This window comes from Primulina eburnea, chromosome 14 (assembly GCF_022965805.1).
Source record: "Primulina eburnea isolate SZY01 chromosome 14, ASM2296580v1, whole genome shotgun sequence".
In the NCBI taxonomy this organism is placed as follows: domain Eukaryota; kingdom Viridiplantae; phylum Streptophyta; class Magnoliopsida; order Lamiales; family Gesneriaceae; genus Primulina; species Primulina eburnea.
This window is the reverse complement of record NC_133114.1, coordinates 10,059,053-10,085,894: the sequence shown is the minus strand read 5'-3', so window position 1 is coordinate 10,085,894 and position 26,842 is coordinate 10,059,053. Positions and strand designations below refer to the sequence as shown.

General features: G+C 38.7%; 2 protein-coding genes and 1 long non-coding RNA gene across 3 annotated transcripts; 1 reads left to right on the top strand and 2 right to left on the bottom strand.

Annotated features, from left to right (window-relative positions):
* Positions 1–3,923: 3,923 nt before the first annotated feature.
* On the bottom strand, positions 3,924–5,743 carry LOC140812774 (uncharacterized). Its single transcript, XR_012113747.1, has 3 exons — positions 5,340–5,743; positions 5,230–5,253; positions 3,924–4,993 (listed from the first exon to the last, which is right to left on the bottom strand). It is a non-coding gene; the product is annotated as an uncharacterized lncRNA (long non-coding RNA).
* Positions 5,744–6,042: 299 nt separating this feature from the next.
* On the bottom strand, positions 6,043–6,468 carry LOC140811154 (uncharacterized). Its single transcript, XM_073169029.1, has one exon. The coding sequence runs from the start codon at positions 6,466–6,468 to the stop codon at positions 6,043–6,045; it is 426 nt and encodes a 141-aa protein (XP_073025130.1).
* A 10,462-nt stretch (positions 6,469–16,930) lies between these two features.
* LOC140811152 (uncharacterized) lies at positions 16,931–18,342 on the top strand. Its single transcript, XM_073169028.1, has 2 exons — positions 16,931–17,383; positions 17,449–18,342. The coding sequence occupies exons 1-2, from the start codon at positions 16,931–16,933 to the stop codon at positions 18,340–18,342; spliced, it is 1,347 nt and encodes a 448-aa protein (XP_073025129.1).
* The last annotated feature ends 8,500 nt before the right edge of the window (positions 18,343–26,842 follow it).

Here is a 26,842-nt window from a genome sequence, read left to right as displayed (position 1 = left end):
GTTTGTTCATCCACATTTGGAAAGGTCCAAGATTACCTTAAAGGCATTTGAGAAGCAGAGCTCACAGCTTGCTGCTTAAAATTGAGATTAAATCTCGTGTATTTGTAACAGTGTAAAAGTGTAATAGTTGAATATTTGAATGTTGAAAATAAGAGTTGTAAAATTAGAAATTTGTGTGTGATGATGTAGGTAATGATGTATTTTATTTTTTGGATTATGTGTAATGAAACTCTATAAATAGATCTCTCATTTGTGAAGAAAATCACAATTGAGTAGAGAGAAAAATATTATAAAGTGTGTAGTTTGGTAAATTTCGAGAGTTTGAGATTTTTACTTTTCACCATAAATGTTTACTTTTTCAAAACACGTTATCAGCACGAAGCTCTAAAAGTCCTACATACTTTTCCAAGCTCCAAACAGAAGAAAAAGGTAACAAAAGTAATTATATTTATTTTTACTGTTATTTATTTATTGTGTATTTATTTAATATACAATATAATGTTATTATTAGAAATAATAAAAATAATTTTTTCATAAACTTGTTATAAATCCTGGGAGGATGTTAAGACGACATCCCACACTCCCGGTAAGGGATACGACAAGTATAAAAGCCTATAAGGTTTTCAAACAAAATAAATTATGACACTCATTATAATATTATGATATGATATACATAATTATTTAAACATGTCTAATATTATATATACCATATTATTACCATAAAATTATACAAATACATACCTTTATTTTTTTGTACACCAACGGTCATAAATGGTAAAAAACGGCTAGTTTTTTCCCTATAAATATGATCTCACAAACACATTCAATCACTCCAACTTTCTCTTCTTCTCTAAAAATTATTCATCATCAAATTTTTCGAAGAAAAAAGAAGATGGCTTTCTCAAGGATATTTTTAATTATTTTGGTTATCATACTCACGAGTCTTGTATTTATCGGAGAATATCCTCCTCGTGCGTTTTCTTTATTTTTACAAATACTTGTACTTGTTGTTTATCCGTTACTTTGTATTGCAATATTTATTAACTAATAAAATGCATTGTAATTTTTTTAGTACCACCATGTCAAATTTAACAAAGCTCGAATTTGTTGCGCTCGACATCACGGGAAAGAATTATATGCCATGGACTCTAGATGTAGAAATGCATCTCGAGTCATTGGGTGTAAGCGAGACCATTAAAGAAAATGGCATATGCACGTCACATGAAAAGGCAAGAGCCATGATATTTTTGCGTCGACATCTCGACGATGGATTGAAATGTGAATATCTGACTGAAAAAAATCTCATGGCTTTGTGGAAGGGATTAAAAGAAAGATTCGAACATATAAGAGAAGTTATACTTCCGACCGCCCGGGATGAATGGAATACATTGAGATTCCAAGACTTTAAAAAAGTCAGTGATTACAATTCGGCGATGTATAGAATAATCTCGCAATTAAAATTTTGTGGACATGAGGTCACAGAATCTGAGATGTTTGAAAAAACATTTTTCACGTTTCATGCATCAAATATTACTCTACAGCAACAATATAGAGTACGTGGATTCGCGAGATATTCTGAACTCATCGCCTGTCTTCTTGTGGCAGAAAAAAACAACGAGCTATTAATGAGAAATCATCAGTCCAGACCCACTGGATCAACAGCATTTCCAGAAGTAAATGCTATAAGTAAAAATGAATTTAAACCTGGAAACCAAAATCAATTTCAAAGATAAGGTTTTGGTCGAGGTCGAGGTCGTGGACGTGGACGTGGACGTGGAATTGGTCGTGGTCGTGGATGCGGCCGTGGTTTTCAAAATAATAGAGATAGTTATTTTTATAACTCATCTCAAAAGAGCGTCCCAAACCATCCACTGAAAAGGCATCATGAGAATACAAGTGTTAATGAGAATCACTCAAAAAGATATGAAAGTTCTTGTTACAGATGTGGTACTCCAGGACATTGGTCCAAAGTTTGTCGAGCCCCTGAGCACCTTTGTAAACTTTATAAAAAATCATAAAAGGGGAAAGAAAAGGAGACCAATTTCACTGAACGCAGTGACCGTTTGAGTGATTCAACTCATTTTGATGCTGGTGATTTTATGAATGATTTCTTTGGAAATGATCAATATGTTGGTGGGATAGAAATGAACAATATTGATGCTACAGATTTTCTCAACGATTTCTCTGAAAATGAACAATATAATGGTAGAATATAAATGTACAATAATTTATTTTTCATGTATTCATAGAATAATGTTTTATTGTATAATTATGATATGTGTTATATTTAAATATATATTGTCAGTAATTTATTTCATTGCATATTTTTTTGAAGTTCAAATATGGAAAATGCTAGGAGAAAAGCTGAAGTTTGCATACCCGATAGTGGTACAACGCACACTATCCTCCGAGATAAAAGATATTTCTTGGAACTAAAACCAACAAAAACAACGGTGAACACAATATCATGTCATGTAGACTTGATTAAAAGATATGGTAAAGCACAATTTTTGTTACCTAATGGTACAAAATTTTTTATCAATGATGCTTTATATTCACCACAATCGAAAAGAAATTTGTTGAGTTTTAATGATATATATTCCCATGGGTATGATACTGAAACAATGAATGAAGGGAATGAGAAATATATGTGTCTTATCACATATAAATCAGGAAAGAAATATGTGATTGAAAAACTACCAATGCTCCCTACTGGATTGCATTATACACATATAAGTCTCATTGAATCAAACATGGTAGTTGATAATTCTTCGATATTAACCAATTGGCATGATCGATTGGGACATCCTGGTTCAACAATGATGCGAAGAATTATAGAAAATACACATGGTCATCCACTGAAAGACCAGAAGATCTTTCAGAATAATAAGTTTCAATGTAAAGCATGTTCTCTTGGAAAACTTATTATAAGACCATCACCAGTCAAAATCCAAATTGAATCACCAATGTTTCTTGAACGTATTCAGGGTGATATTTGTGGACCAATCCATCCACCATGTGGACCATTCAGATACTTTATGGTATTGATTGATGCCTCCAGCAGATGGTCACATGTATGTTTATTGTCAACTCAAAATGTTGCATTTGCAAGATTACTTGCTCAAATAATAAAATTGAGGAATCAGTTTCCCGATTATACAATCAAGAAAATTAAACTTGATAATGCTGGTGAATTTACTTCCCAGACTTTCAATGATTATTGTATGTCTATGGGAATCATTGTTGAGCATCATGTTGCTCATGTACATACACAGAATGGATTGGCTGAATCATTGATTAAACGTCTGCAAATGATTGTTAGACCAATGATTATGAAAACAAAGCTCCCTATTTCTATATGGGGACATGCAATTTTACATGCTGCTTCATTAATTCGCATCAGACCAAGCGCATATCATAAATACTCCCCGTTACAGCTTGCATTTGGTAAAGAACCAGACATTTCTCATCTGAGAATTTTTTGATGTATGGTGTATGTGCCTATTGCACCACCACAACGAAAGAAAATGGGACCTCAAAGAAAGGTTGGAATTTATATCGGTTATGATAGTCCATCAATCATTCGATATCTTGAACCTCAGACAGGCGACGTGTTCACAGCACGTTTTGCTGATTGTCATTTTAATGAGGAAATCTTCCCAATGTTAGGGGGAGAACAGAAACATACCGAAAAGGAAATTACATGGTATGTATCATCATTGTTACATCTGGATCCAAGAACAAAACAATGTGAAAAAGATGTACAACAAATTGTACACTTATAAAGAATAGCAAATCAAATACCAGATGCATTTGAAGACACAAAAGGGGTAACTAAATCATATATACATGCTGCAAATGCCCCTGCTCGAATTAAAATTTCAAAGAAACAAATGGAAGATACTCATGATGTGTGAGGGCCCGTTATCCTAATCACGATTTATTAATATGCAATCTTGATTAATCAGTAAACAGCGGAAAAGTGAGTTAAAAATTTGCGTTTGGGCCTATAAAAATTTCGGCATGACCTTCCTGTAAATAGGACATACCAGAAAATCGAATACTCAAAATAAACAACATGTGCCCTCAATAAACACAACAGCATACACACGTGCCAGCCAGACACGCTCATGACATATACAAACCAAAATATCATAGAGCCGACAAGGCTCGATAATATCATAATACAATCCTCCAAATATATACATATAATATCTGGGAGACAGCAACACCACGCAGTACCTAAATACAACTGAGCCTACTCTCAAGGAGCTCTGGTACTTCCCGAGGCTTCCTCTCGAGCACCTGAGGTCGAACCACCTGTACCACCTGTCATGTCCACACACAAAAGACACGACAGCCCTCTCTCGGGGGTCAGTAACCCCAGTACGAGACATCAAGAAACCACGATATATGACATAGAAATGCAATGATGCCATGCATGAATGCAATGCATGAATAGGTGCAAGATATCAGGATATCAGGAATCAAAGGATCGATATCAACAATCATAATATGCTCGAGCTGGTCCACGACTCAGCGGACCTGTCCACGACTCAGCGGACAGTGTCTGGGAATATGGCTTCACACTTGATGCCAGCAACTACCTAAGCCGGACCGAGTCAAGGTGCCCAAAATCCACAAGACACAATATAATATCATATACAGATCTCAATCGAAATATAACTGGATCTCAATAACAGATAGGCTCAATATGATATGTTCAGTGGTATTGATGTGTCTAACGAAAATAAAATGTGTGTGAACCAAAGAAATATTTTATTTTATTTTGCACATCAATTACCAACTGATAATATGCGAGTCAGCATATAATATCACATAAATCAGCAAATAGCAAATAAATCATACACAGGATCATCAGATGCCTCTGTCAGACATCGTGAAAATAACTGATCTCTACGTACCTCAACTAATTTACCAGTAACTTAAATCCTCAAGAAAATCCTGGAAATTGCCAACTCAGACAAATCACCTGAATATTAATTTAAATGGTCTTATTATCATATAAAAATTCCACAACCATTTAAATTCACTAAAAATCCAATTTCAAAAATTTAGGCATTTTAAATTCTTAAAATTCCAATATTCAACTAAAATGCCTAAAATCAATCTTTTTTATTTTATCGTCGCAATTATTCTTTTTAGCTTTAAATGACGCTAAACTAATATTTAAGCGGTGGCAATAAATTCTAGGTTCACCAGATATACCTCCAACTCGCACAATTCCGGAACCTACAACAATAACCCAATAATTTATCAATAATGATACATTATTTGAGTCGAAATTGAATTAAATTCACATAGATAATAATTCGCACCGATACAGCTTATTCTTCCAATAACAATTGCTAAACTCGAGACTAAACCGAAGCCAACCGGCTACAGGCGGCAACCTCGCCGGAGAAGACGACCGGAATCACACAGAAAAACGGTAGGTTCTCGAAATTTTGCAAAATTGGTATCAAACGAAAGCTTACACCACAAGGAACAAAACCCCTCAATCAATTTTTAGTTTTGAGCGGCGGAAGATGTCGATTTCGACGGCGAAACCGGCGGCTCTTTTTGACGGGTTTTCAGGAATCACGATTTTACCTAGCAAGAGTGGTATCAATGGAAAGCTTACATCAAGAGCTTTCCAACCGTATATTTATTTGAATTTTTCGACGACCGGTGTGGCCACAATCGACGGTCAAAGGTGGCGAAAATGAGTTGAAAGTTTGCAAATGGATATATATATATATTATATGTGTGTTTATCTTTTATATCTTCGGAGTTCGAAATTTGACCCGGTCAATATTATTTCAACTCTTGTGTGTTATAAAATTTAAATATGCATAAACACACAATTTAATTATTTGGCTTAATTATTTTAAATTCCTCAATTAAAAATAATTAATCTTAATTATCGCCAAATAATATATAATTAAATCTGGTCATTACATTTCTCCCCCTCTAACAAAAGATTTCGTCCTCGAAATCAAAACACACAACACACCCCTCATATACAACCTAGTCACACATCTACCACTGATAGTACATAGGAAAGTCAGAGTACATGGAATAATTTGTGACAGTTTCAAACAAGTGAGGCCATTCTTGCCGCATTTTAGCCTCCAATTCCCATGTAGTCTCCTCAGTCCCATGTCTACTCCACTGTACCATAACCAGTGGAATCGTCTTATTTCGAAGTTGCTTATCCTTCCGATTAAGAATCTGTATAGGATACTCAACATAGCTAAGAGAACTGTCCAACTCCATATCCTCGGGTCTCAGAACATGAGATGGATCTGGCTCATACTTCCGCAGCATAGATACATGAAACACATCATGAATAGCAGACAAACTCTGCGGCAAGTCCAATCTATAAGCCAATAAACCGATCCTCTCAATAATAGTATACGGTCCAAGATAACGTGGAGCTAACTTCCCTTTTCGCCCAAATCTCATCGTTCCACGAAACGGTGAAACTTTCAAGAAAACTTGATCGCCAACTTGAAATTCTAAAGGTCTACGTCTTTTATTTGCGTAGCTAGCTTGACGATCCTATGATGCTTTCATTCTTTTTCTAATCAAATTAATCTTTTCATTCATTTCTTCAACAAACTCATGTTGTGCCAATGGTTTTTCTCCAACTTCATTCCAACATACGGGCGATCGACACCTTCTACCATACAAAGCTTCGAATGGTGCCATCCCAATAGTTGTTTGAAAACTTTTATTGTAGGAGAATTCAACCAAGGGTAAAGATTCTTGCCAGTTTCCACCAAAATCCATAACCACTGATCGTAACATATCTTCCAAAGTTTGTATAGTCCTCTCTGTGTGACCATCTGTTTGGGGATGATAAGCTGTACTCATTGCCAACTTAGTACCCAAAGCATTCTGAAGACTACTCCAAAACTTAGAAGCAAATCTAGGATCTCGGTCAGATACAATAGATACTGGAACTCCATGCAATCGAATAACATTATCCACATATAATCGTGCCATTTTATTATAAGCATAAGTACGATCATATGGAATAAAGTGTGCTGATTTGGACAATCTGTCGACTATCACCCAGATTGCATCACAACCTCTGTTTGATCTGGGCAAGTGAGTCACGAAATCCATTGCAATATGTTCCCAGTTCCATTGTGGTATTTCTAAACTCTGTAACATACCTCCAGGTTTCATTCTCTCGGCTTTAACCTGCTGGCATGTCAAACATTTCGCTACAAATTCTGAAATGTCTCTTTTCATCGCATCCCACCAGAAATATGGCTTCAGTATGTGGTACATTCTATGAGTACCAGGATGGACACTATGACGGCTACAATGTGCCTCTTGAAGCAATGCTTCTCTCAATCCTGTGATATTTGGTACCACCAATCTGTTATTCATTCGTAAACAACCATCTGATGAGATATTGTATTTATCTGGGTTACCAGACAAAACCAGATCTTTCGATTTCTGAACCTGTGAATCATTCTTTTGAGCTTTTTTGATTTTCGAAATAATCTTCGGCTCAAATTGTAAAGCAGATACAATAAAATGATTGCCTTTCGGCTGAAAATTCAAACCAGAAGTACATAAATCATCATAATTCTGTCAGACATGGATAGATGCTATCATAACATCCTGATACTTCCGGCTTAATGCATCAGCAACTTGATTCATTTTTCCTGGCCGATACTGTATTTCACAGTCAAAATCTTTCAACAAATCTAACCATCGTCTCTGCCTCATATTCAGTTCTGATTGAGTAAACAGATATTTCAAACTCTTATGATCTGAGTAGATAATAAACTGCTCACCGTATAGATAATGTCGCCAAACTTTTAAAGCAAAAACAATGGCTGCTAGTTCAAGATCATGAACTGGATATCGGGATTCATGTGTTTTCAATTGCCTTGAAGCATAGGCAATAACTTTTCCATGTTGCATTAAAACACATCCCAAACCTCTTGATGATGCATCAGTACAAACCACAAATCCACCTGATCCAGATGGTAATGCCAACACTGGTGCTGTTGTCAACTTCTCTTTCAATGTAAGAAAACTATTCTCACATTCATGTGACCAAATAAATCTTGCATCTTTCTTAGTCAGTTGGGTAATAGGTCGGGCAATCTGCGAAAATCCTTCAATGAATCGTCTGTAATAACCAGCCAATCCCATAAAACTTCGAATCTCTGGTATATTGGTTGGTCTAGCCCAATTCAGGACTGCTTCTACTTTGCTCGGATCTACAGATATACCTTGGGCTGATATCACGTGACCCAAAAATATCACGCTATCCATCCAAAATTCACACTTCGACAACTTAGCATACAATTGAGAATCTCGAAGTGTTTGAAGAACCAATCGTAAATGCTCTTTATGTTCCCGTTTTGATCTCGAATACACCAGTATATCATCAATAAAGACAATAACAAATTTATCCAGAAAATTTCTGAATACTCTATTCATCAAATCCATAAACACTGCTGGTGCATTTGTTAAACCAAATGGCATTACTAGAAATTCATAATGCCCATATCTAGTTCTAAAAGCTGTTTTAGGAACATCTTCTTCTCTAACCCGAAGTTGATGGTATCCTGATCGATGATCAATCTTCGAATAAACAGAATTTCCTTGAAGCTGATCAAACAAGTCATCAATTCTAGGCAGAGGGTAATTATTTTTAACAGTAACTCGATTGAGCTGCCTATAATCAATGCACATCCTCATGGAACCATCTTTCTTCTTTACGAATAGTACATGTGCTCCCCAGGGTGACATACTAGGGCGTATATAACCTTTTTCGAGTAAATCCTGTAACTGCTCTTTCAATTCTTTTAGTTCTGCAGGAGCCATTCTGTACGGCGCTCTAGAGATCGGCGCAGTACCCGGCATCAATTCGATGCTAAAATCAACTTTTCTCTGCGGTGGAAAGCCTGGTATTTCTTCAGGAAAGACATCAGGAAATTCTTTCGCTACTGGGATATCAGATAATTTCGGTTCTTTCTTGGTAGCATCCACAGCATAAACCATATATCTCTCATTTCCTAAAGATAATAATTTAAACATTTCCATCGCTGAGACTAACGGTATCTTAGCCTGTGATCCTCGACCATAAAAATTCCATTTGCTACCATAGTATGGCCTAAATCGTACTACACCATGAAAACAATCTACAGTGGCTCGATAACTAGACAGTGTGTCCATACCAATGATACAATCAAAATCATGCATCGGTAATACAATCAAGTTTGTGATCATAATGCTATCATCGAAATGCAACATACAATCTAACACAATTTGCCCAGATAGAATAAATCGACCAGCTGGCGTAGACACAGATACAGTTTCATGAAATGGTGTAGTCCAGAGTTCATATTCATCAACATAATCAGATGCAATGAATGAATGAGATGCCCCAGTATCAAATAAAACTCGTGCAATATGATCGTAAATAAGGCAAGTACCTGCGATCACCCCGCCTGGAGCCTCTCTAGCCTGATCCTCGGTCAAAACATATACTCGAGCTTGTTGAGGACCTTGGAAAGACTGTGGCACATTACCCCTGACCTGTGGGTAACTGGACTGCTGGTAGGATGGTGCAGGAGAAAATGGTCGCTGAGATGAGCCACCTGGAAAACTACCTCTGGCATAAGGCAACTGTTGTGGCTGCATCTGTCCCTGTGCACGGTTCGGACAAACTCTGGCAAAATGCCCTAACTGACCACAAGTATGACATGAACCCAATACTCCACTACACTGTGCAGTAGGATGTCTTCCTCCGCATCGATCACAGTAAATCACGGGGTACTGTCCACCTGTTGCACTTTGCGAACCGCTCGAACTAGAGGAACTGGACTGATATTTCTTTTTGAACTGTTTTCTTTTTGGTCTGAATTGTTTTTGTTTCTGCTGTTGGTATGACTGCTGAGATGGAAAAGATGGTGTACCTGCTGAAAAAAATGAACTACCACTAGGCATTTGTGGAGCCTGTGGTTGTCTACCCCTTTTCAATCCAGCTTCAATTCCAATCACCTTGTCAACAGCTTCGGCATAAGTTGTAGGCGATCCAGCCATAACCATTGCATGTATTTGGTAGTCCAGTCCTTCCAAAAATTTTGAAATTTTCCCCTTTTCACTCACGGCCACATGTGGTACATAAGTGAGAAGAGCAGAAAGTTGTCGAGCATATTCTTCCACAGACATATTACCCTGAACGAGTCGATGAAATTCAGATTCTCTGGCTGAGTAGTAGGATGGTGGAGCATATTCTTGGAGAAATTTAGCACGAAACACCTCCCAAGTAATCTGACTACCTGTTTGCTGCAGTACATTTGTAGTAGCCTCCCACCAACGCTGTGCACGATCCCGTAGTTGGAGGACTGCCATAGTTAACCTTCTATCAGCATCATAATGTACTGTGTTGAACAAGAATTCCATATGTTTCAACCATCCTTCTGCTCGATCACTGCCTTCATTTCCAAAGAATTTCGCAGGATGCATATTCTGAAATCGAGCTACAGCCAATTCCATTTCATCAACTCGGTGCACTAACTGTTCTACCTCTGCATCAGCTTTAGCGGCTATCTCTGCAGCAGCACGCCCACGTCTACCTCGAGGAACTCTATCATTTCCTCCGATATTCTGTGCCCCAGACTCCTGAGCCACTTCTTTTCCTTTCCCTTTATTTCCTCTAGTTGCCATTCTACAGGATTTAAGGTTAAATTCCCAAAATATTCAATAACCTCAATGTAAGCCAACACACTGAAATAAAACTCAAATGTATAATCTACATGTCATATCCCTAAGATACTAACATGCAATTCATTCCAGGCAAGAGCAAGTAATTTCAAATAATCAAACACATGCGCACAAATTTCTTGTGCCTAAACTCGAGTGTACTAACTCTAGTGCGAGCGTATCCCAGTCTACGCTCTGATACCAACTGTGAGGGCCCGTTATCCTAATCACGATTTATTAATATGCAATCTTGATTAATCAGTAAACAGCGGAAAAGTGAGTTAAAAATTTGCGTTTGGGCCTATAAAAATTTCGGCATGACCTTCCTGTAAATAGGACATACCAGAAAATCGAATACTCAAAATAAACAACATGTGCCCTCAATAAACACAACAGCATACACACGTGCCAGCCAGACACGCTCATGACATATACAAACCAAAATATCATAGAGCCGACAAGGCTCGATAATATCATAATACAATCCTCCAAATATATACATATAATATCTGGGAGACAGCAACACCACGCAGTACCTAAATACAACTGAGCCTACTCTCAAGGAGCTCTGGTACTTCCCGAGGCTTCCTCTCGAGCACCTGAGGTCGAACCACCTGTACCACCTGTCATGTCCACACACAAAAGACACGACAGCCCTCTCTCGGGGGTCAGTAACCCCAGTACGAGACATCAAGAAACCACGATATATGACATAGAAATGCAATGATGCCATGCATGAATGCCATGCATGAATAGGTGCAAGATATCAGGATATCAGGAATCAAAGGATCGATATCAACAATCATAATATGCTCGAGCTGGTCCACGACTCAGCGGACCTGTCCACGACTCAGCGGACAGTGTCTGGGAATATGGCTTCACACTTGATGCCAGCAACTACCTAAGCCGGACCGAGTCAAGGTGCCCAAAATCCACAAGACACAATATAATATCATATACAGATCTCAATCGAAATATAACTGGATCTCAATAACAGATAGGCTCAATATGATATGTTCAGTGGTATTGATGTGTCTAACGAAAATAAAATGTGTGTGAACCAAAGAAATATTTTATTTTATTTTGCACATCAATTACCAACTGATAATATGCGAGTCAGCATATAATATCACATAAATCAGCAAATAGCAAATAAATCATACACAGGATCATCAGATGCCTCTGTCAGACATCGTGAAAATAACTGATCTCTACGTACCTCAACTAATTTACCAGTAACTTAAATCCTCAAGAAAATCCTGGAATTGCCAACTCAGACAAATCACCTGAATATTAATTTAAATGGTCTTATTATCATATAAAAATTCCACAACCATTTAAATTCACTAAAAATCCAATTTCAACAATTTAGGCATTTTAAATTCTTAAAATTCCAATATTCAACTAAAATGCCTAAAATCAATCTTTTTTATTTTATCGTCGCAATTATTCTTTTTAGCTTTAAATGACGCTAAACTAATATTTAAGCGGTGGCGATAAATTCTAGGTTCACCAGATATACCTCCAACTCGCACAATTCCGGAACCTACAACAATAACCCATTAATTTATCAATAATGATACATTATTTGAGTCGAAATTGAATTAAATTCACATAGATAATAATTCGCACCGATACAGCTTATTCTTCAAATAACAATTGCTAAACTCGAGACTAAACCGAAGCCAACCGGCTACATGCGGCAACCTCGCCGGAGAAGACGACCGGAATCACACAGAAAAACGGTAGGTTCTCGAAATTTTGCAAAATTGGTATCAAACGAAAGCTTACACCACAAGGAACAAAACCCTCAATCAATTTTTAGTTTTGAGCGGCGGAAGACGTCGATTTCAACGGCGAAACCGGCGGCGCTTTTTGACGGGTTTTCAGGAATCACGATTTTACCTAGCAAGAGTGGTATCAATGGAAAGCTTACGTCAAGAGCTTTCCAACCGTATATTTATTTGAATTTTTCGACGACCGGTGTGGCCACAATCGACGGTCAAAGGTGGCGAAAATGAGTTGAAAGTTTGCAAATGGAGTTTACGGAAGAAAGGTGGAAATCGATGATGATGATGATTAATATTTTATATAATATATATATATATATATATATATATATATATATATATATATATATATTATATGTGTGTTTATCTTTTATCTCTTCGGAGTTCGAAATTTGACCCGGTCAATATTATTTCAACTCTTGTGTGTTATAAAATTTAAATATGTATAAACACACAATTTAATTATTTGGCTTAATTATTTTAAATTCCTCAATTAAAAATAATTAATCTTAATTATAACCAAATAATATATAATTAAATCTGGTCATTACATGATGTTATTAAACGCCTTAAGCGTGGAAGGCCAGTCGGTTCCAAGGATAAAAATCCTCGAAAAAGAAAATTAATAGAGAAACACGATGATCACAAAATAAAGAATGATGTTTCTGAAGAAACACACGATGATCACAAAATAGAGAATGGTGTTCCTGAAGAAACACATGATGATGAAAATGTTCTGTCAGAACCACAAACTGACGAGAATCATGAAATCTCTATCAATTACATTAATACTAGAAAAATATGGAACCGAAAAGATATAGATGAAATTGATGATATATTTTCTTATAATGTGGCAATCGACATCATAAATGATAACGAAGATCATGAACCAAAATCTTTTGGTGAATGTAAAAATCGGCAGGATTGGATAAAATGGAAAGATGCCATCCAGGTTGAATTAGATTCGCTAAATAAACGTAATGTTTTTGGACCTATAGTCCTTACACTGAAGGTGTAAAACCTGTTGGATACGAATGAGTTTTTATTCGAAAGCGAAATGAGAAAAATGAAATAGTAAGATATAAAGCTCGACTTGTTGCACAAGGTTTTTCTCAAAGGCCTGAAATTGATTATGAAGAAACGTATTCTCCTGTGATGGATGCAATTACGTTTCGGTATTTGATTAGCTTGGCGGTATCTGAAAATTTAGAAATGCGTCTTATGGATGTTGTTACAGCTTACTTATATGGATCACTTGATAGTAATATATATGAAAATCCCTGAAGGATTTAATATGCCTGAAGCACAAAGTTCAAAACCCAGGAAATATTATTCTGTGAAATTACAAAGATCATTATATGGGTTAAAGCAATCAGGTCGAATGTGGTATAATCGACTAAGTGATCACTTGATGTAAAAGAAATATGTAAATAATTCAATATGTCCTTGTGTTTTCATTAAGAAAACAACATCCGGATGCGTAATATTGCTGTATATGTTGATGATTTAAACATCATTGGAACGAATAAGGAAATTCAAGAAGTTGTGTCATACTTGAAGGAAGAATTTGAAATGAAGGATCTTGGAAAAACCAAGTATTGTCTGGGTTTACAAATTGAACAAAAAGAATGTGGAATGTTTGTTCACCAGACAAATTATATAGAAAAGATTCTTAAACGTTTTAATATGGATAAAGCAAATCTTTTAAGTACTCGAATGGTTGTTAGATCATTAAACATAGAAAAGGATCCATTCTGTCCATGTGAAGATGATGAAGATATTCTTGGTCCAGAAGTACCATATCTAAGTGCCATCGGTGCCCTTATGTACCTTACAAATTGTACAAGGCCTGATATAATCTTTTGCCATGAATCTGTTGGCAAGATTTAGCACATATCCAACAAAGAGACACTGGAACGGAATTAAACATATATTCCGTTATCTACGAGGAACGACAGACTTGGGACTTTTGTATTCAAAAGACGCTAATCCAAGTATAATTGGTTATGCTGATGCTGGATACTTATCTGATCCACACAAGGCACGTTCCCAAACTGGATATGTATTTACTCGTGGAGGCACTGCAATATCTTGGCGTTCACAGAAACAAACGCTCGTAACAAATTCATCAAATCATGCCGAGATTATTGCACTACATGAAGCAAGTCGTGAATGTGTGTGGTTAAAATCAATGACCCAACATATCCAAATTTCATGCGGATTATCATTCGATGAGAAGCCTGTGATACTATATGAAGATAATGTTGTATGTGTTGCTCAAATGAAAGAAGGATACATAAAAAGCGCATTCACCATGGAGCTTGAGAAGAATATTTGTATTGATGTTCGTCACATTCAATCAAGTGAAAACTCATCAGATCTCTTCACAAAGGCACTTCCTACGTCAATATTCAGAAAACACATATTTAATATTGGGATGCGCAATCTACGAAATTTGTGAAGAATTGTTCATGTCAACATCAGGGGGAGTTTACGTGACTGCACTCTTTTTCCCTTACTATGGTTTTTATCCCAATGGGTTTTTCCAAGTAAGGTTTTTAACGAGGCAGTACAAAACACGTAATGAAGACATCATCGTATCATCACAAGGGGGAGTGTTGAAAATAAATGATTTGAATATTGAAAAGTAATAGTTGAATATTTGAATGTTGAAAATAAGAGTTGTAAAATTAGAAATTTGTGTGTGATGATGTAGGTAATGATGTATTTTATTTTTTGGATTATGTGTAATGAAACTCTATAAATAGATCTCTCATTTGTGAAGAAAATCACAATTGAGTAGAGAGAAAAATATTATAAAGTGTGTAGTTTGGTAAATTTTGAGAGTTTGAGATTTTTACTTTTTACCATAAATTTTTACTTTTTCACAACAATATTATAATTTCATATCTCTATATCAATTATAATACACAAAATCATTCAAATGTGATCAAATTTTTAAATCATCAAAACAAATAAAACATGCACTCAATAAATTCAAGAATTAGAATCGCTAATTCCTACCGCCTGTAGGTTTTCTCTCCTACCTACTGTGGGTCTTCTTCTTAATTGACAGTAACATATTTCGTTTGTTTTGGTGAGAAATTCCCCTCAACTATATCTCTGAGCATGGATCCGGATGAAGTGGCACGCTTGGTGACAGAATTGAAGCTTTCAAACTCAACTGATCGTGCGGCAACCCTAGCACTAGATGAGTCAGATCTAGAACCCAGTGGCCAAAATTTCTCCCCTAACATGATTAACTGCGAAGCTTTTAAAAAACAAATGCCGATAATTCTTCAGGCTGTGAAACCAACTGAGATTGGATCGATGGGAGAAAATATTTTCATCATGGATTTCACATCTCCCATAGATCGACGCCGGGCCCTTCAGGCTGGCCCTTGGAATTTTTTTCGTGATCTGGTTATCTTCTCAGCGCTCCAAGGTCTGCAAAACCCTAGTAATATGAATTTTGATGAAATATCTCTTTGGATTCAATGCTATAATTTACCACTCATCTTCAGGCATAAGGATATTCTTCTGAAATTGGGAAGTCAAATCGGGGTGGTTGAGGAAATCGATACTCGTGAGAATGGTTTAGCCATGGGAAAATTTGCAAGGATCAAGGTCTGTATTGCTATATCTAAACCTCTCAAGCAATCTATTACGGTCACCATCAACAAAGAAGCTGAGGAAATTTTTGTCATCCTAGCGTATGAACGTCTTCCCGATTTCTGCTACAATTGTGGATGTATAGGCCATTCATTTCGGGACTGTTCATCTTCTCCAGCGGCGATAGGTAAACTACCGTATGGTACTTGTATTAGGGCAAGTAGCCCGCGTGGTGGTGATAAAAATCGTAAATCTCCCCCGAGTAAATTTTATCATCCTAGTGAAGACACTCGGAGTACTGACTCGGATTCTCAATCGGAGCATGTTGGAAGCACTGCTCTAGTTGCTATGAATAAAGGAAAATCTATCATACAAGTCCCTCTCAGTCTTGATACAAGTTTTACTGGAAAACAATCTTCGTCCCCCCCGGAGTGTCTAGACATACCTTCAGGGTGTGTAACACGCGATCCGCTTCTGGTCAAGCCCTCTGACCTTATTATCAATGATGGTGCCAATTGCAACAATAGCGCCCCGGCAGATCCTCTTTTCTTGGTTCCATTGGAGAGTGGCGAAACCTTGAGGAATTCTAGGCCGAAAAAATGGATACGTCGTGCACGTGAACATGGAGCACACATCGGTCATTTGAACAGCAACGTGTTTGACCCTGATAAGGATTTTTCTGGTAAATCTCCATACTCCAGCCAGAAACGTAATGCTGATATTTCATCTGACCCACTTTATCTCTCTGCATCGGCGGCGGTTGCTAAGCAACCCCGCCGACACCAATGAGTTTTTTTTCTTGGAATGCTCGAGGGCTTGGGAACCAACGAGCATTCCGCGAACTTAAGCGACTTGTCGCGGAGAAGAGCCCAACCCTCCTTTCCATTTGTGAGACTAAAATTTTGGGTTACAAATGCAAAAAGTGGAAGGATGTTTTGGGATTCAACGGTTCTTTCAGTGTAGATTGCAAAGGCAAAAGTGGAGGACTAATGTTGCTGTGGAAGCCTCCTTTTAATGTTATCATTCACTCTTACTCTCTAGGCCATATTGACTGCTCTATACAACATGATGAGAAGCACTGGAGGTTTACTGGTTTTTACGGTAACCCTGACACTAGCCGCAGGCATTTCTCCTGGGATTTGCTTCGTCGCTTAAACTGCATGAGCGAGTTTAGCCATCTTCCGTGGTTAGTTGGGGGTGATTTTATGAGATGTGTTTTGACCGTGAAAAAGCTGGGGGTAATCCTCGGCCCCTCTCTCAGAGTTGAGAATTTCGGAATGTTCTAGATGACTGCTCTCTTCAGGATCTTCATGGAGTGGGTGATTTTTTTACATGGGTTAATCGTCGCTCTACGGATGATCTTATATTTGCACGTCTTGACAGGTTTGTTGCCACGTTTGAATGGAGGCTTCTCTACCCAACCTCTCAAGCTTACTCGTTGGAATCTTTTCATTCTGGTCATAGGCCTATTCTGATTGATCTCAGGGGATCTCAGAAACAACCCACTAGTAAGCCTCACTTGTTTCAGTTCGAACCTCACTGGCTTAGAGAAACAGACTGTAAAGATGTGGTGGAACGGGGCTGGTGCAAGTCGGATATCTCTCTCTCATTACCGGTCCGCCTCTTGAGATGTAAGGAATCATTACGGGTGTGGGCTGGCAAGCGCTTCAGGAATCTCCCTCGGCAGATCAGATTAAATCGTCATCAGCTTAATGCTCTGAAAACGCATAGCACATGGCATAACTCAGTTCATCATATTCGTGTTCTTGAGGATGAGGTCGAACATCTCGCATATAAAGAAGAGGTATATTGGAAACAGCGCAGTCGAGTTAATTGGCTAGCACATGGAGATCGCAATTCCAAGTACTTCCATGCCCGAGCCTCGAAACGCCGATCAACGAATCACATCAAGGGTTTGGTTTCATCGCATGGTGACTGGTGCATTGAGCAAAATGGTATGGCTGAAATTATTGATCAATATTTTCGTAATCTACTCTCGACAAATAATCCCTCAGCGGATGCAAGGAGGCTTGTTCTAGATTGCGTGTTGCCAAAAATTGATGAACAACTTAATGCGACTTTATGTGGCCTTTCTCAGCTCTTGAAGTACGAAAGGCGCTCTTTGACATGCACCCAGACAAAGCCCCAGGCCCAGATGGGATGTCGGTTTTCTTTTTTCAGAAATTTTGGGATGTGATAGAAGGCGAGGTAACAACAGCTGTCCTTAATGTTCTAAACGACGGGGGATGCTGTGGGGACCCGGGCTCTAATTCTTTTTCTTGGGATTAAATGGATCGTTATTCTAAAATGTGGGTCAATTTTTCTCTTTTTACATTAAATCAAATGTAACTAAACAAGCATAAGTTCTTTATTTATGTTACAACATACAACATAAAATACATGTCTTGCTCTGTATGTCCTCAACTAACCAGTATTAAAATACAGTACATAATAAAAGACAACTACTGGTTCATCTGCTACGCCCGTGATCTCCACGCTAACACGATCATCTCTGTCTCGACCCAGATCCTGCCCCACCTGTTGTTATGCACACATACAGACATAACAACAGCCGGAAAACCGGTGAGAACAAATCCCAGTATAAACATGTATACATGCATTAAAACAATCTAAAACATGAAACATGCTGATATGAATGTCATTCATATAAAATCATGCAATGCGAATCTAATCATGTCTAGACTCGACTCGACTAGAACTCTAGGGATCCCGTTGTGAATAAGACGTCACTGGCTGTCACCTACCCTCCCAATCGAGGTGCTGTACGTCTTATTCCTAGACTTCGGCCTGATCTGTATCCGCATCTACAATAGGGGCGGTGATCTTCCCCTAAGCTGTGATATCGCCGAACGTCTAGAAGTCTGGATGATCTCGCAGACTTTCCTATCTTAATGCATGAATACACAATCTGTAAACAAGCATAATCATCTTAATGCAATGCAACATGATCTGTAAACAAAGCATAGCAAGATTTGCATACAAGTTCTATAAACAAATCTATAAACAATCATAATCATATCAAGATCTAGATAATAATACAAGTATGTGATTTTGGTTGGGAAACTCAAATGTGATCTCATTTGAGTCGGGATTCCCCAAACAATACATGTACTATACCTTTCGTTGTCCAATCGTTGTCACGATCGCCAAGACGAATCTGAAATGGAATGTTGATATACAATCTATCAATCACTCATCTAATCCACACACATAACCAAGTCACTACGTAATCTCAATACAATTTGACGGCATAACGACGTATATTCTTAATACCGGTCAATCCAAATCTCAACAGATAACAATATATACCATCCTCAACTCATAATCCAATCATATACATAAAACCATACTCCAAATTGGTACAGCTTGGTACGAAACACTCTGAAATTCATAAGAAATGCATACGATATCAGTTCTTCGTTCCAGTTTCGATTATCTCATAATCCTCCCTAGAACAACTAAATACAATCATAATAGCATTTCCTTTACATGTCATTCTCGAAACATGTTAGAACTAAATAAAACTTACATCACTTCGTAGCCAATAACGAGAGGAGCTCAAAACCGAAGTCGGATTCAAGTGTGGATAACTAACTCATGAAAAATCGCAAGCCAAAGATCAAAAGAAATGGTAGCTTTCTTTCTGAATTTCGACCCTCTCTCTGCTGAAATGAAGAAAGAATCGAAGCAAATCTATATATATCTTGCATGCAACATAACACATGGTTCATTCTTGGCATAACACGCATCACCGCGGGTGCGGTACTTGCAGGAGCGCGGGTGCGCTATGCCCTCGGCAGCCCAAACATTTTCCAAAATGCATCGACCGCCTCTTGCATTACCGCGGGTGCGGTCTCACCACCGCGGGTGCGGTCCCTGCAGCACTGCGGGTGCGGTGTCGCCACGGAAAAATGGTTCAACTTACTGTCCATGCACCGCGGGTGCGGTGCTTCCTATACTGCGGGTGCGGTGTTGCTTCGGCAGCACATTCCAAAATTCCACAATTTATAACCGCGGGTGCACTCTTGTTCTAAGCGCGGGTGCGGTCTAGCACACATGAAATATTTTGTACTTTCATCTTATGATGTGCTTTCTAATATCCTTAAATATCCTATTAATGACGATTAGTGTATCTCGAGCCTTACATTTCTCCCTCTCTAAGAAATGATTTCGTCCTCGAAATCGCATATCATTAAATCAATGCAAGTATATACAAGATGTAATTAACTCAAACTGAATAATTACTTACATCATATAAATAACTCAGGATGTTTCTGTCGCATATCTGCCTCTGTCTCCCAAGTCGCTTCTTCAATGCCATGAAGACTCCACTGAACTTTCACAAGTGGAATAATCTTCGTTCTGAGCTTCTTTTCTTTCCGATCAAGTATCTGTATCGGTTGTTCTACATAGCTTAAAGTCTGATCAAGTTCAGCTTCGTCAGGTTGAATGACATGAGAAGCATTTGGCATATATCTTCGTAACATTGATACATGAAACACATCATGTATTCCGGACAGAGAAGGAGGAAGAGCAAGTCTGTAAGCACGATCGCCAATCTTCTCAAGAATCTCGTAAGGACCAATGTATCGGGGAGATAGTTTCCCGCGTTTTCCAAATCTTACAATGCCTCTGAAAGGAGAAATCTTCAAGAATACTCTATCTCCTGCCTCAAATACTAATGGTCTACGTCGAATATTGGCGTATTTTGCTTGCCTATCCTGTGCTGTCTTCATTCTTTTCTGAATGATTTTCACCTTCTCAGTCATGTGACGAATCATATCTGGTCCAAGTTCTGGTACCTCTGAGATGTCATCCCAGTAGAGCGGAGATCTGCACTTCTTACCATATAAAGCTTCAAACGGTGCCATTTCAATGCTCGTCTGATAGCTGTTATTGTAAGAAAATTCGCAAAGAGGTAGGGAATCTTGCCAACTAGTACCAAAATCTAGTACTACGGCTCTCAACATATCCTCTAGAGTCTGGATAGTCCGTTCTGATTGTCCGTCTGTCTGAGGATGATAAGCAGTACTCAGGTGTAATGTCGTACCCAAAGCCTGTTGTAAACTGTGCCAAAAGTGAGAAGTGAATCGTGGATCACGATCTGATACGATAGACTTCGGCACACCATGCAATCTGACTACCTCTCTTATATAAATCTCCGCCATCTGATCTTGTCTATACGTCATTCTGTACGGAATGAAACAAGCTGATTTGGTCAGTCTGTCAATAATGACCCAAATCGCATCACAGCCTCTGGATGATCGAGGTAACTTCGTCACGAAATCCATGGAAACATGGTCTCATTTCCATTCTGGAATGGCTAAACTCTGAAGTAAACCTCCAGGCTTCTTTCTCTCAGCCTTCACCTGTTGGCAATTCAAGCACTTAGACACAAATTCGGCAATGTCTGACTTCATCTGTTTCCACCAGAACTGTGTCTTCAAGTCATTATACATCTTCCTGCCACCAGGATGAATGCTGAACCGACTACAATGTGCCTCTGACAGAATCTGCTGTCTCAAATCTGCAACATCTAGCACGACAAGACGGTTATTCACGTACATCACATGATCACGTACCTAATATTCTGATATATGTCCTGATTTGACCATCTGAATAGATTTCTGCACATTCTGATCTCTTCTATGTGCTTCTTTGATTTTCATAATCAAATCGGGCTCAACTTGGATTGTAGCAAGTCGTAGTGGCTTACTATCTGCATCAAATTCTAATCCAGACATACAGCAATTCTCAACTAACTTAGTAACACCTATTGTCGACAAGGACAAAGAACATACCTTTCGACTTAAGGCATCTGTTGCGTTTGACTTTCCTGGATAGTATTTGATTTCACAATCAAAATCTTTCAATAAATCAAGCCATCTACGCTGCCTCATATTCAGTTCTGACTGAGAAAATAGGTACTTCAGGCTTTTGTGATCGGAGAAGATCTCAAATTTTTCTCCGTAGAGATAGTGACGCCAAATCTTCAATGCAAAAACGATAGCCGCCAATTCTAGATCATGAATGGGGTATCGAACTTCATGTGGCTTCAGTTGTCTCGAGGCGTATGCGATCACATGACCCCGTTGCAAAAGAACACATCCCAAACCTCTGTGAGAAGCATCGGAATATACAACGAAATCGCCCGTACCGGAAGGTATCATCAACACTGGAGCACTGGTCAGCCTCTTCTTCAACTCTAGAAAGCTAGACTCGCACTCCTCTGACCATACAAATGGTGCATTCTTTTGTGTTAATTGTGTAATTGGTTTTGCAATACTGGAGAAATCTTGAATAAATCTTCGGTAGTATCCTGCCAGACCCATGAAACTGCGTATTTCTGGTACCGAAGTCGGTCTTGGCCAATTTATCACAGCTTCCACTTTACTCGGATCTACAGAAATACCATCTCCAGATATGATATGTCCCAAAAAGACAACTCGATTCAACCAAAATTCACATTTTGACAATTTAGCATACAATCTCTCATTTCTTAGTGTCTGCAACACAATTCTGTGATGCTCTACATGCTCATTTCTGTTCTTAGAATACACCAGAATATCATCTATGAAAACGATCACAAAATCATCTAAATACCTCTGAAACACTTGATTCATCAAGCCCATAAATACCGCTGGAGCATTTGTTAAACCAAAAGGCATGACAATAAATTCGTAATGTCCCTACCTGGTTCGAAATGCTGTCTTCGGTAAGTCTACATCTCGAACTCTGAGCTGATGATATCCCGATCGCAAATCAATCTTAGAATAAACCGATGATCCCTGCAATTGATCAAATAAATCATCGATCCTAGGCAATGGATATTTATTCTTGATTGTTGCCTTATTCAGTTGCCGGTAGTCTATACACAATCGCATCGAACCGTCTTTCTTTCGCACAAACAGCACCGGAGCGCCCCAAGGAGATACACTAGGTCTGATATATCCCTTGGCCAGAAGATCTTCTAACTGTGCTTTCAATTCTTTTAGTTCGATGGGTGCCATCCTATACGGAGCTCTCGAAATAGGGACGGTACCTGGTACGAGATCAATACTAAAATCTACCTCTCGAATCGGAGGTAATCCTGGAATCTCATCTGGAAAAATATCTGCAAATTCCCGTACTACTGGCAGATCCGCCAATGCCGGGCTCGATTTCTGCATATCTACAGCATAAATAAAGAAACCATCTGCTCCTTTTTGTAGCAATCTGTTCATAGTAAGAGCCGAAATCAAGGGAATCCGAGATCTGGAACCCTTCCCGTAGAATTTCCACTCGTCTGTCATCTCGGGTCTGAATCTGACAATCTTGTGGAAACAATCTACAGTGGCTCTGTACTTCGTTAGCATGTCAATACCGACTATACAATCAAAATCAGCTAGACCCAACACTATACAATCTAGGTCAATCTCATGCCCCTCAAACTGTAGAATGCAATGTCTAACCGTAGTTACAGATATCAATCCACTTCCCAACGGAGAATTAATCGACACAACATCTAACAAAGTCTCAACAGGCAATGAATGTAACAATGCAAATCGCTCCGAAATAAATGTATGCGATGCACCTGTATCTATCAAGATATAAGCAGGATAACAATAAAGAGAGCAGTTACCTGCTATAACATCATCTGGTGCATCTTGTGCTTGCTCTTCTGTCAATGCAAATACTTGAGCCTGTTGCCTCGGGGGTTGACTCACAGTCTGACTACCCCTGGCTCTGGGTTGAGTCTGTACCGGTGGAGGCTGAAAAGAATGAACCGATGATGCCTGCCGTTCAAACTGAGGTACTGAACCGGATGCTCGTCCACTCTGGGCTGGCTGTACACTCCTCTGTGGACAAACTTTGGCAAAATGCCCCGGTTGCCTACAAATGTTGCATCGGCCTGTGACTCCCTGGCACTGTTCAGTCGCATGTTTTCCTCCACAGGAACTGCAATAAACACCTGAATACCTGGTACTCTGATCAAAACCAGTCTGTCTTGATCCACTGGAGCTTGAAGAGCTGCTCCCAGGTCTTTTAAACTGTTTCCCCTTCGCCTTCAGCTGTTCCTTTCTGCCACTGCTACTACCGCCGCTTTCAAATCTAGGAGGAGGAGATTGCACTGAAGGTTGTGGTGGTCTTGGCGCAGGAGCAACATATGGAGCACTCCGCTGTCTTATCAATCCTGCTTCTGCTCCTTTGGCCCGACTTAACGCATCTGCGAAATTATTCGGTCTCCCCGTGTTTACCAACGTAAAGATATCTGGATTTAGGCCATTTATAAATTGATCCGCCATGGCCTCATCATTAACTGAAACGTGAGGTGTAAAGCGAAGCAAAGAAGAAAATTTAGCAACATACTCTTCAATATTCAGTTGCCCTTGCCTCAAGTTTGCAAACTCAGCGCCTTTATCTTTACGGTAGGATATAGGAAAGAAACGCAGATAAAATTCCGTCTTGAACACTTTCCAAGTAACCTCTGTACCACGTTGCTCTAGTGCTCTTCTCATGTTCAACCACCAGTTCTTGGCTACATCTTGCAATTGATGGCCAATAAGTTTCACTCTCTTTTCATCACTATATCCCAAGGACTCGAATAACATCTCAATATCCTCAAGCCAGCTTTCACAGTCAACTGCAAGTTCTGTACCTTTTAAGGTCGGTGGTCTAAACGACTGAAATCGTTTCAACAAAGTTTCCATAGGAGTCGCAGTAACATCCATGTGCTCTCCGGATGTACTCCCCTGTTCTGGCGCTGGTGGTCGTAGAGGTACGGCTGCTCTTCTAGGAGGCATATCTAATAACCCAACAGATTAGTAAACAAGATATACAACTGTCTCAGCCCTTCTCTAGTCAGTTACCTCTGATCTAGAATCGGTTCTGATTCAGTCAATTACATGCTGTAATCAATCAAATAACACACAACATGTAATACGAAAAGCAATAAATCATGCTAGCAGATCATAAAGCAAGGAAGAAGACTCAATCTACCCCGCTCATTCTATCTTATCTCAGTCTAAAGGAACTCTCGCTCTGATAACACCTGTTGTGGGGACCCGGGCTCTAATTCTTTTTCTTGGGATTAAATGGATCGTTATTCTAAAATGTGGGTCAATTTTTCGCTTTTTACATTAAATCAAATGTAACTAAACAAGCATAAGTTCTTTATTTATGTTACAACATACAACATAAAATACATGTCTTGCTCTGTATGTCCTCAACTAACCAGTATTAAAATACAGTACATAATAAAAGACAACTACTGGTTCATCTGCTACGCCCGTGATCTCCACGCTAACACGATCATCTCTGTCTCGACCCAGATCCTGCCCCACCTGTTGTTATGCACACATACAGACATAACAACAGCCGGAAAACCGGTGAGAACAAATCCCAGTATAAACATGTATACATGCATGAAAACAATCTAAAACATGAAACATGCTGATATGAATGTCATTCATATAAAATCATGCAATGCGAATCTAATCATGTCTAGACTCGACTCGACTAGAACTCTAGGGATCCCGTTGTGAATAAGACGTCACTGGCTGTCACCTACCCTCCCAATCGAGGTGCTGTACGTCTTATTCCTAGACTTCGGCCTGATCTGTATCCGCATCTACAATAGGGGCGGTGATCTTCCCCTAAGCTGTGATATCGCCGAACGTCTAGAAGTCTGGATGATCTCGCAGACTTTCCTATCTTAATGCATGAATACACAATCTGTAAACAAGCATAATCATCTTAATGCAATGCAACATGATCTGTAAACAAAGCATAGCAAGATTTGCATACAAGTTCTATAAACAAATCTATAAACAATCATAATCATATCAAGATCTAGATAATAATACAAGTATGTGATTTTGGTTGGGAAACTCAAATGTGATCTCATTTGAGTCGGGATTCCCCAAACAAAACATGTACTATACCTTTCGTTGTCCAATCGCTGTCACGATCGCCAAGACGAATCTGAAATGGAATGTTGATATACAATCTATCAATCACTCATCTAATCCACACACATAAACAAGTCACTACGTAATCTCAATACAATTTGACGGCATAACGACGTATATTCTTAATACCGGTCAATCCAAATCTCAACAGATAACAATATATACCATCCTCAACTCATAATCCAATCATATGCATAAAACCATACTCCAAATCGGTACAGCTTGCTACGAAACACTCTGAAATTCATAAGAAATGCATACGATATCAGTTCTTCGTTCCAGTTTCGATTATAAACTCATAATCCTCCCTAGAACAACTAAATACAATCATAATATCATTTCCTTTACATGTCATTCTCGAAACATGTTAGAACTAAATAAAACTTACATCACTTCGTAGCCAATAACGAGAGGAGCTCAAAACCGAAGTCGGATTCAAGTGTGGATAACTAACTCATGAAAAATCGCAAGCCAAAGATCAAAAGAAATGGTAGCTTTCTTTCTGAATTTCGACCCTCTCTCTGCTGAAATGAAGAAAGAATCGAAGCAAATCTATATATATCTTGCATGCAACATAACACATGGTTCATTCTTGGCATAACACGCATCACCGCGGGTGCGGTACTTGCAGGAGCGCGGGTGCGCTATGCCCTCGGCAGCCCAAACATTTTCCAAAATGCATCGACCACGGGTGCGGCTCTTGCATTACCGCGGGTGCGGTCTCAC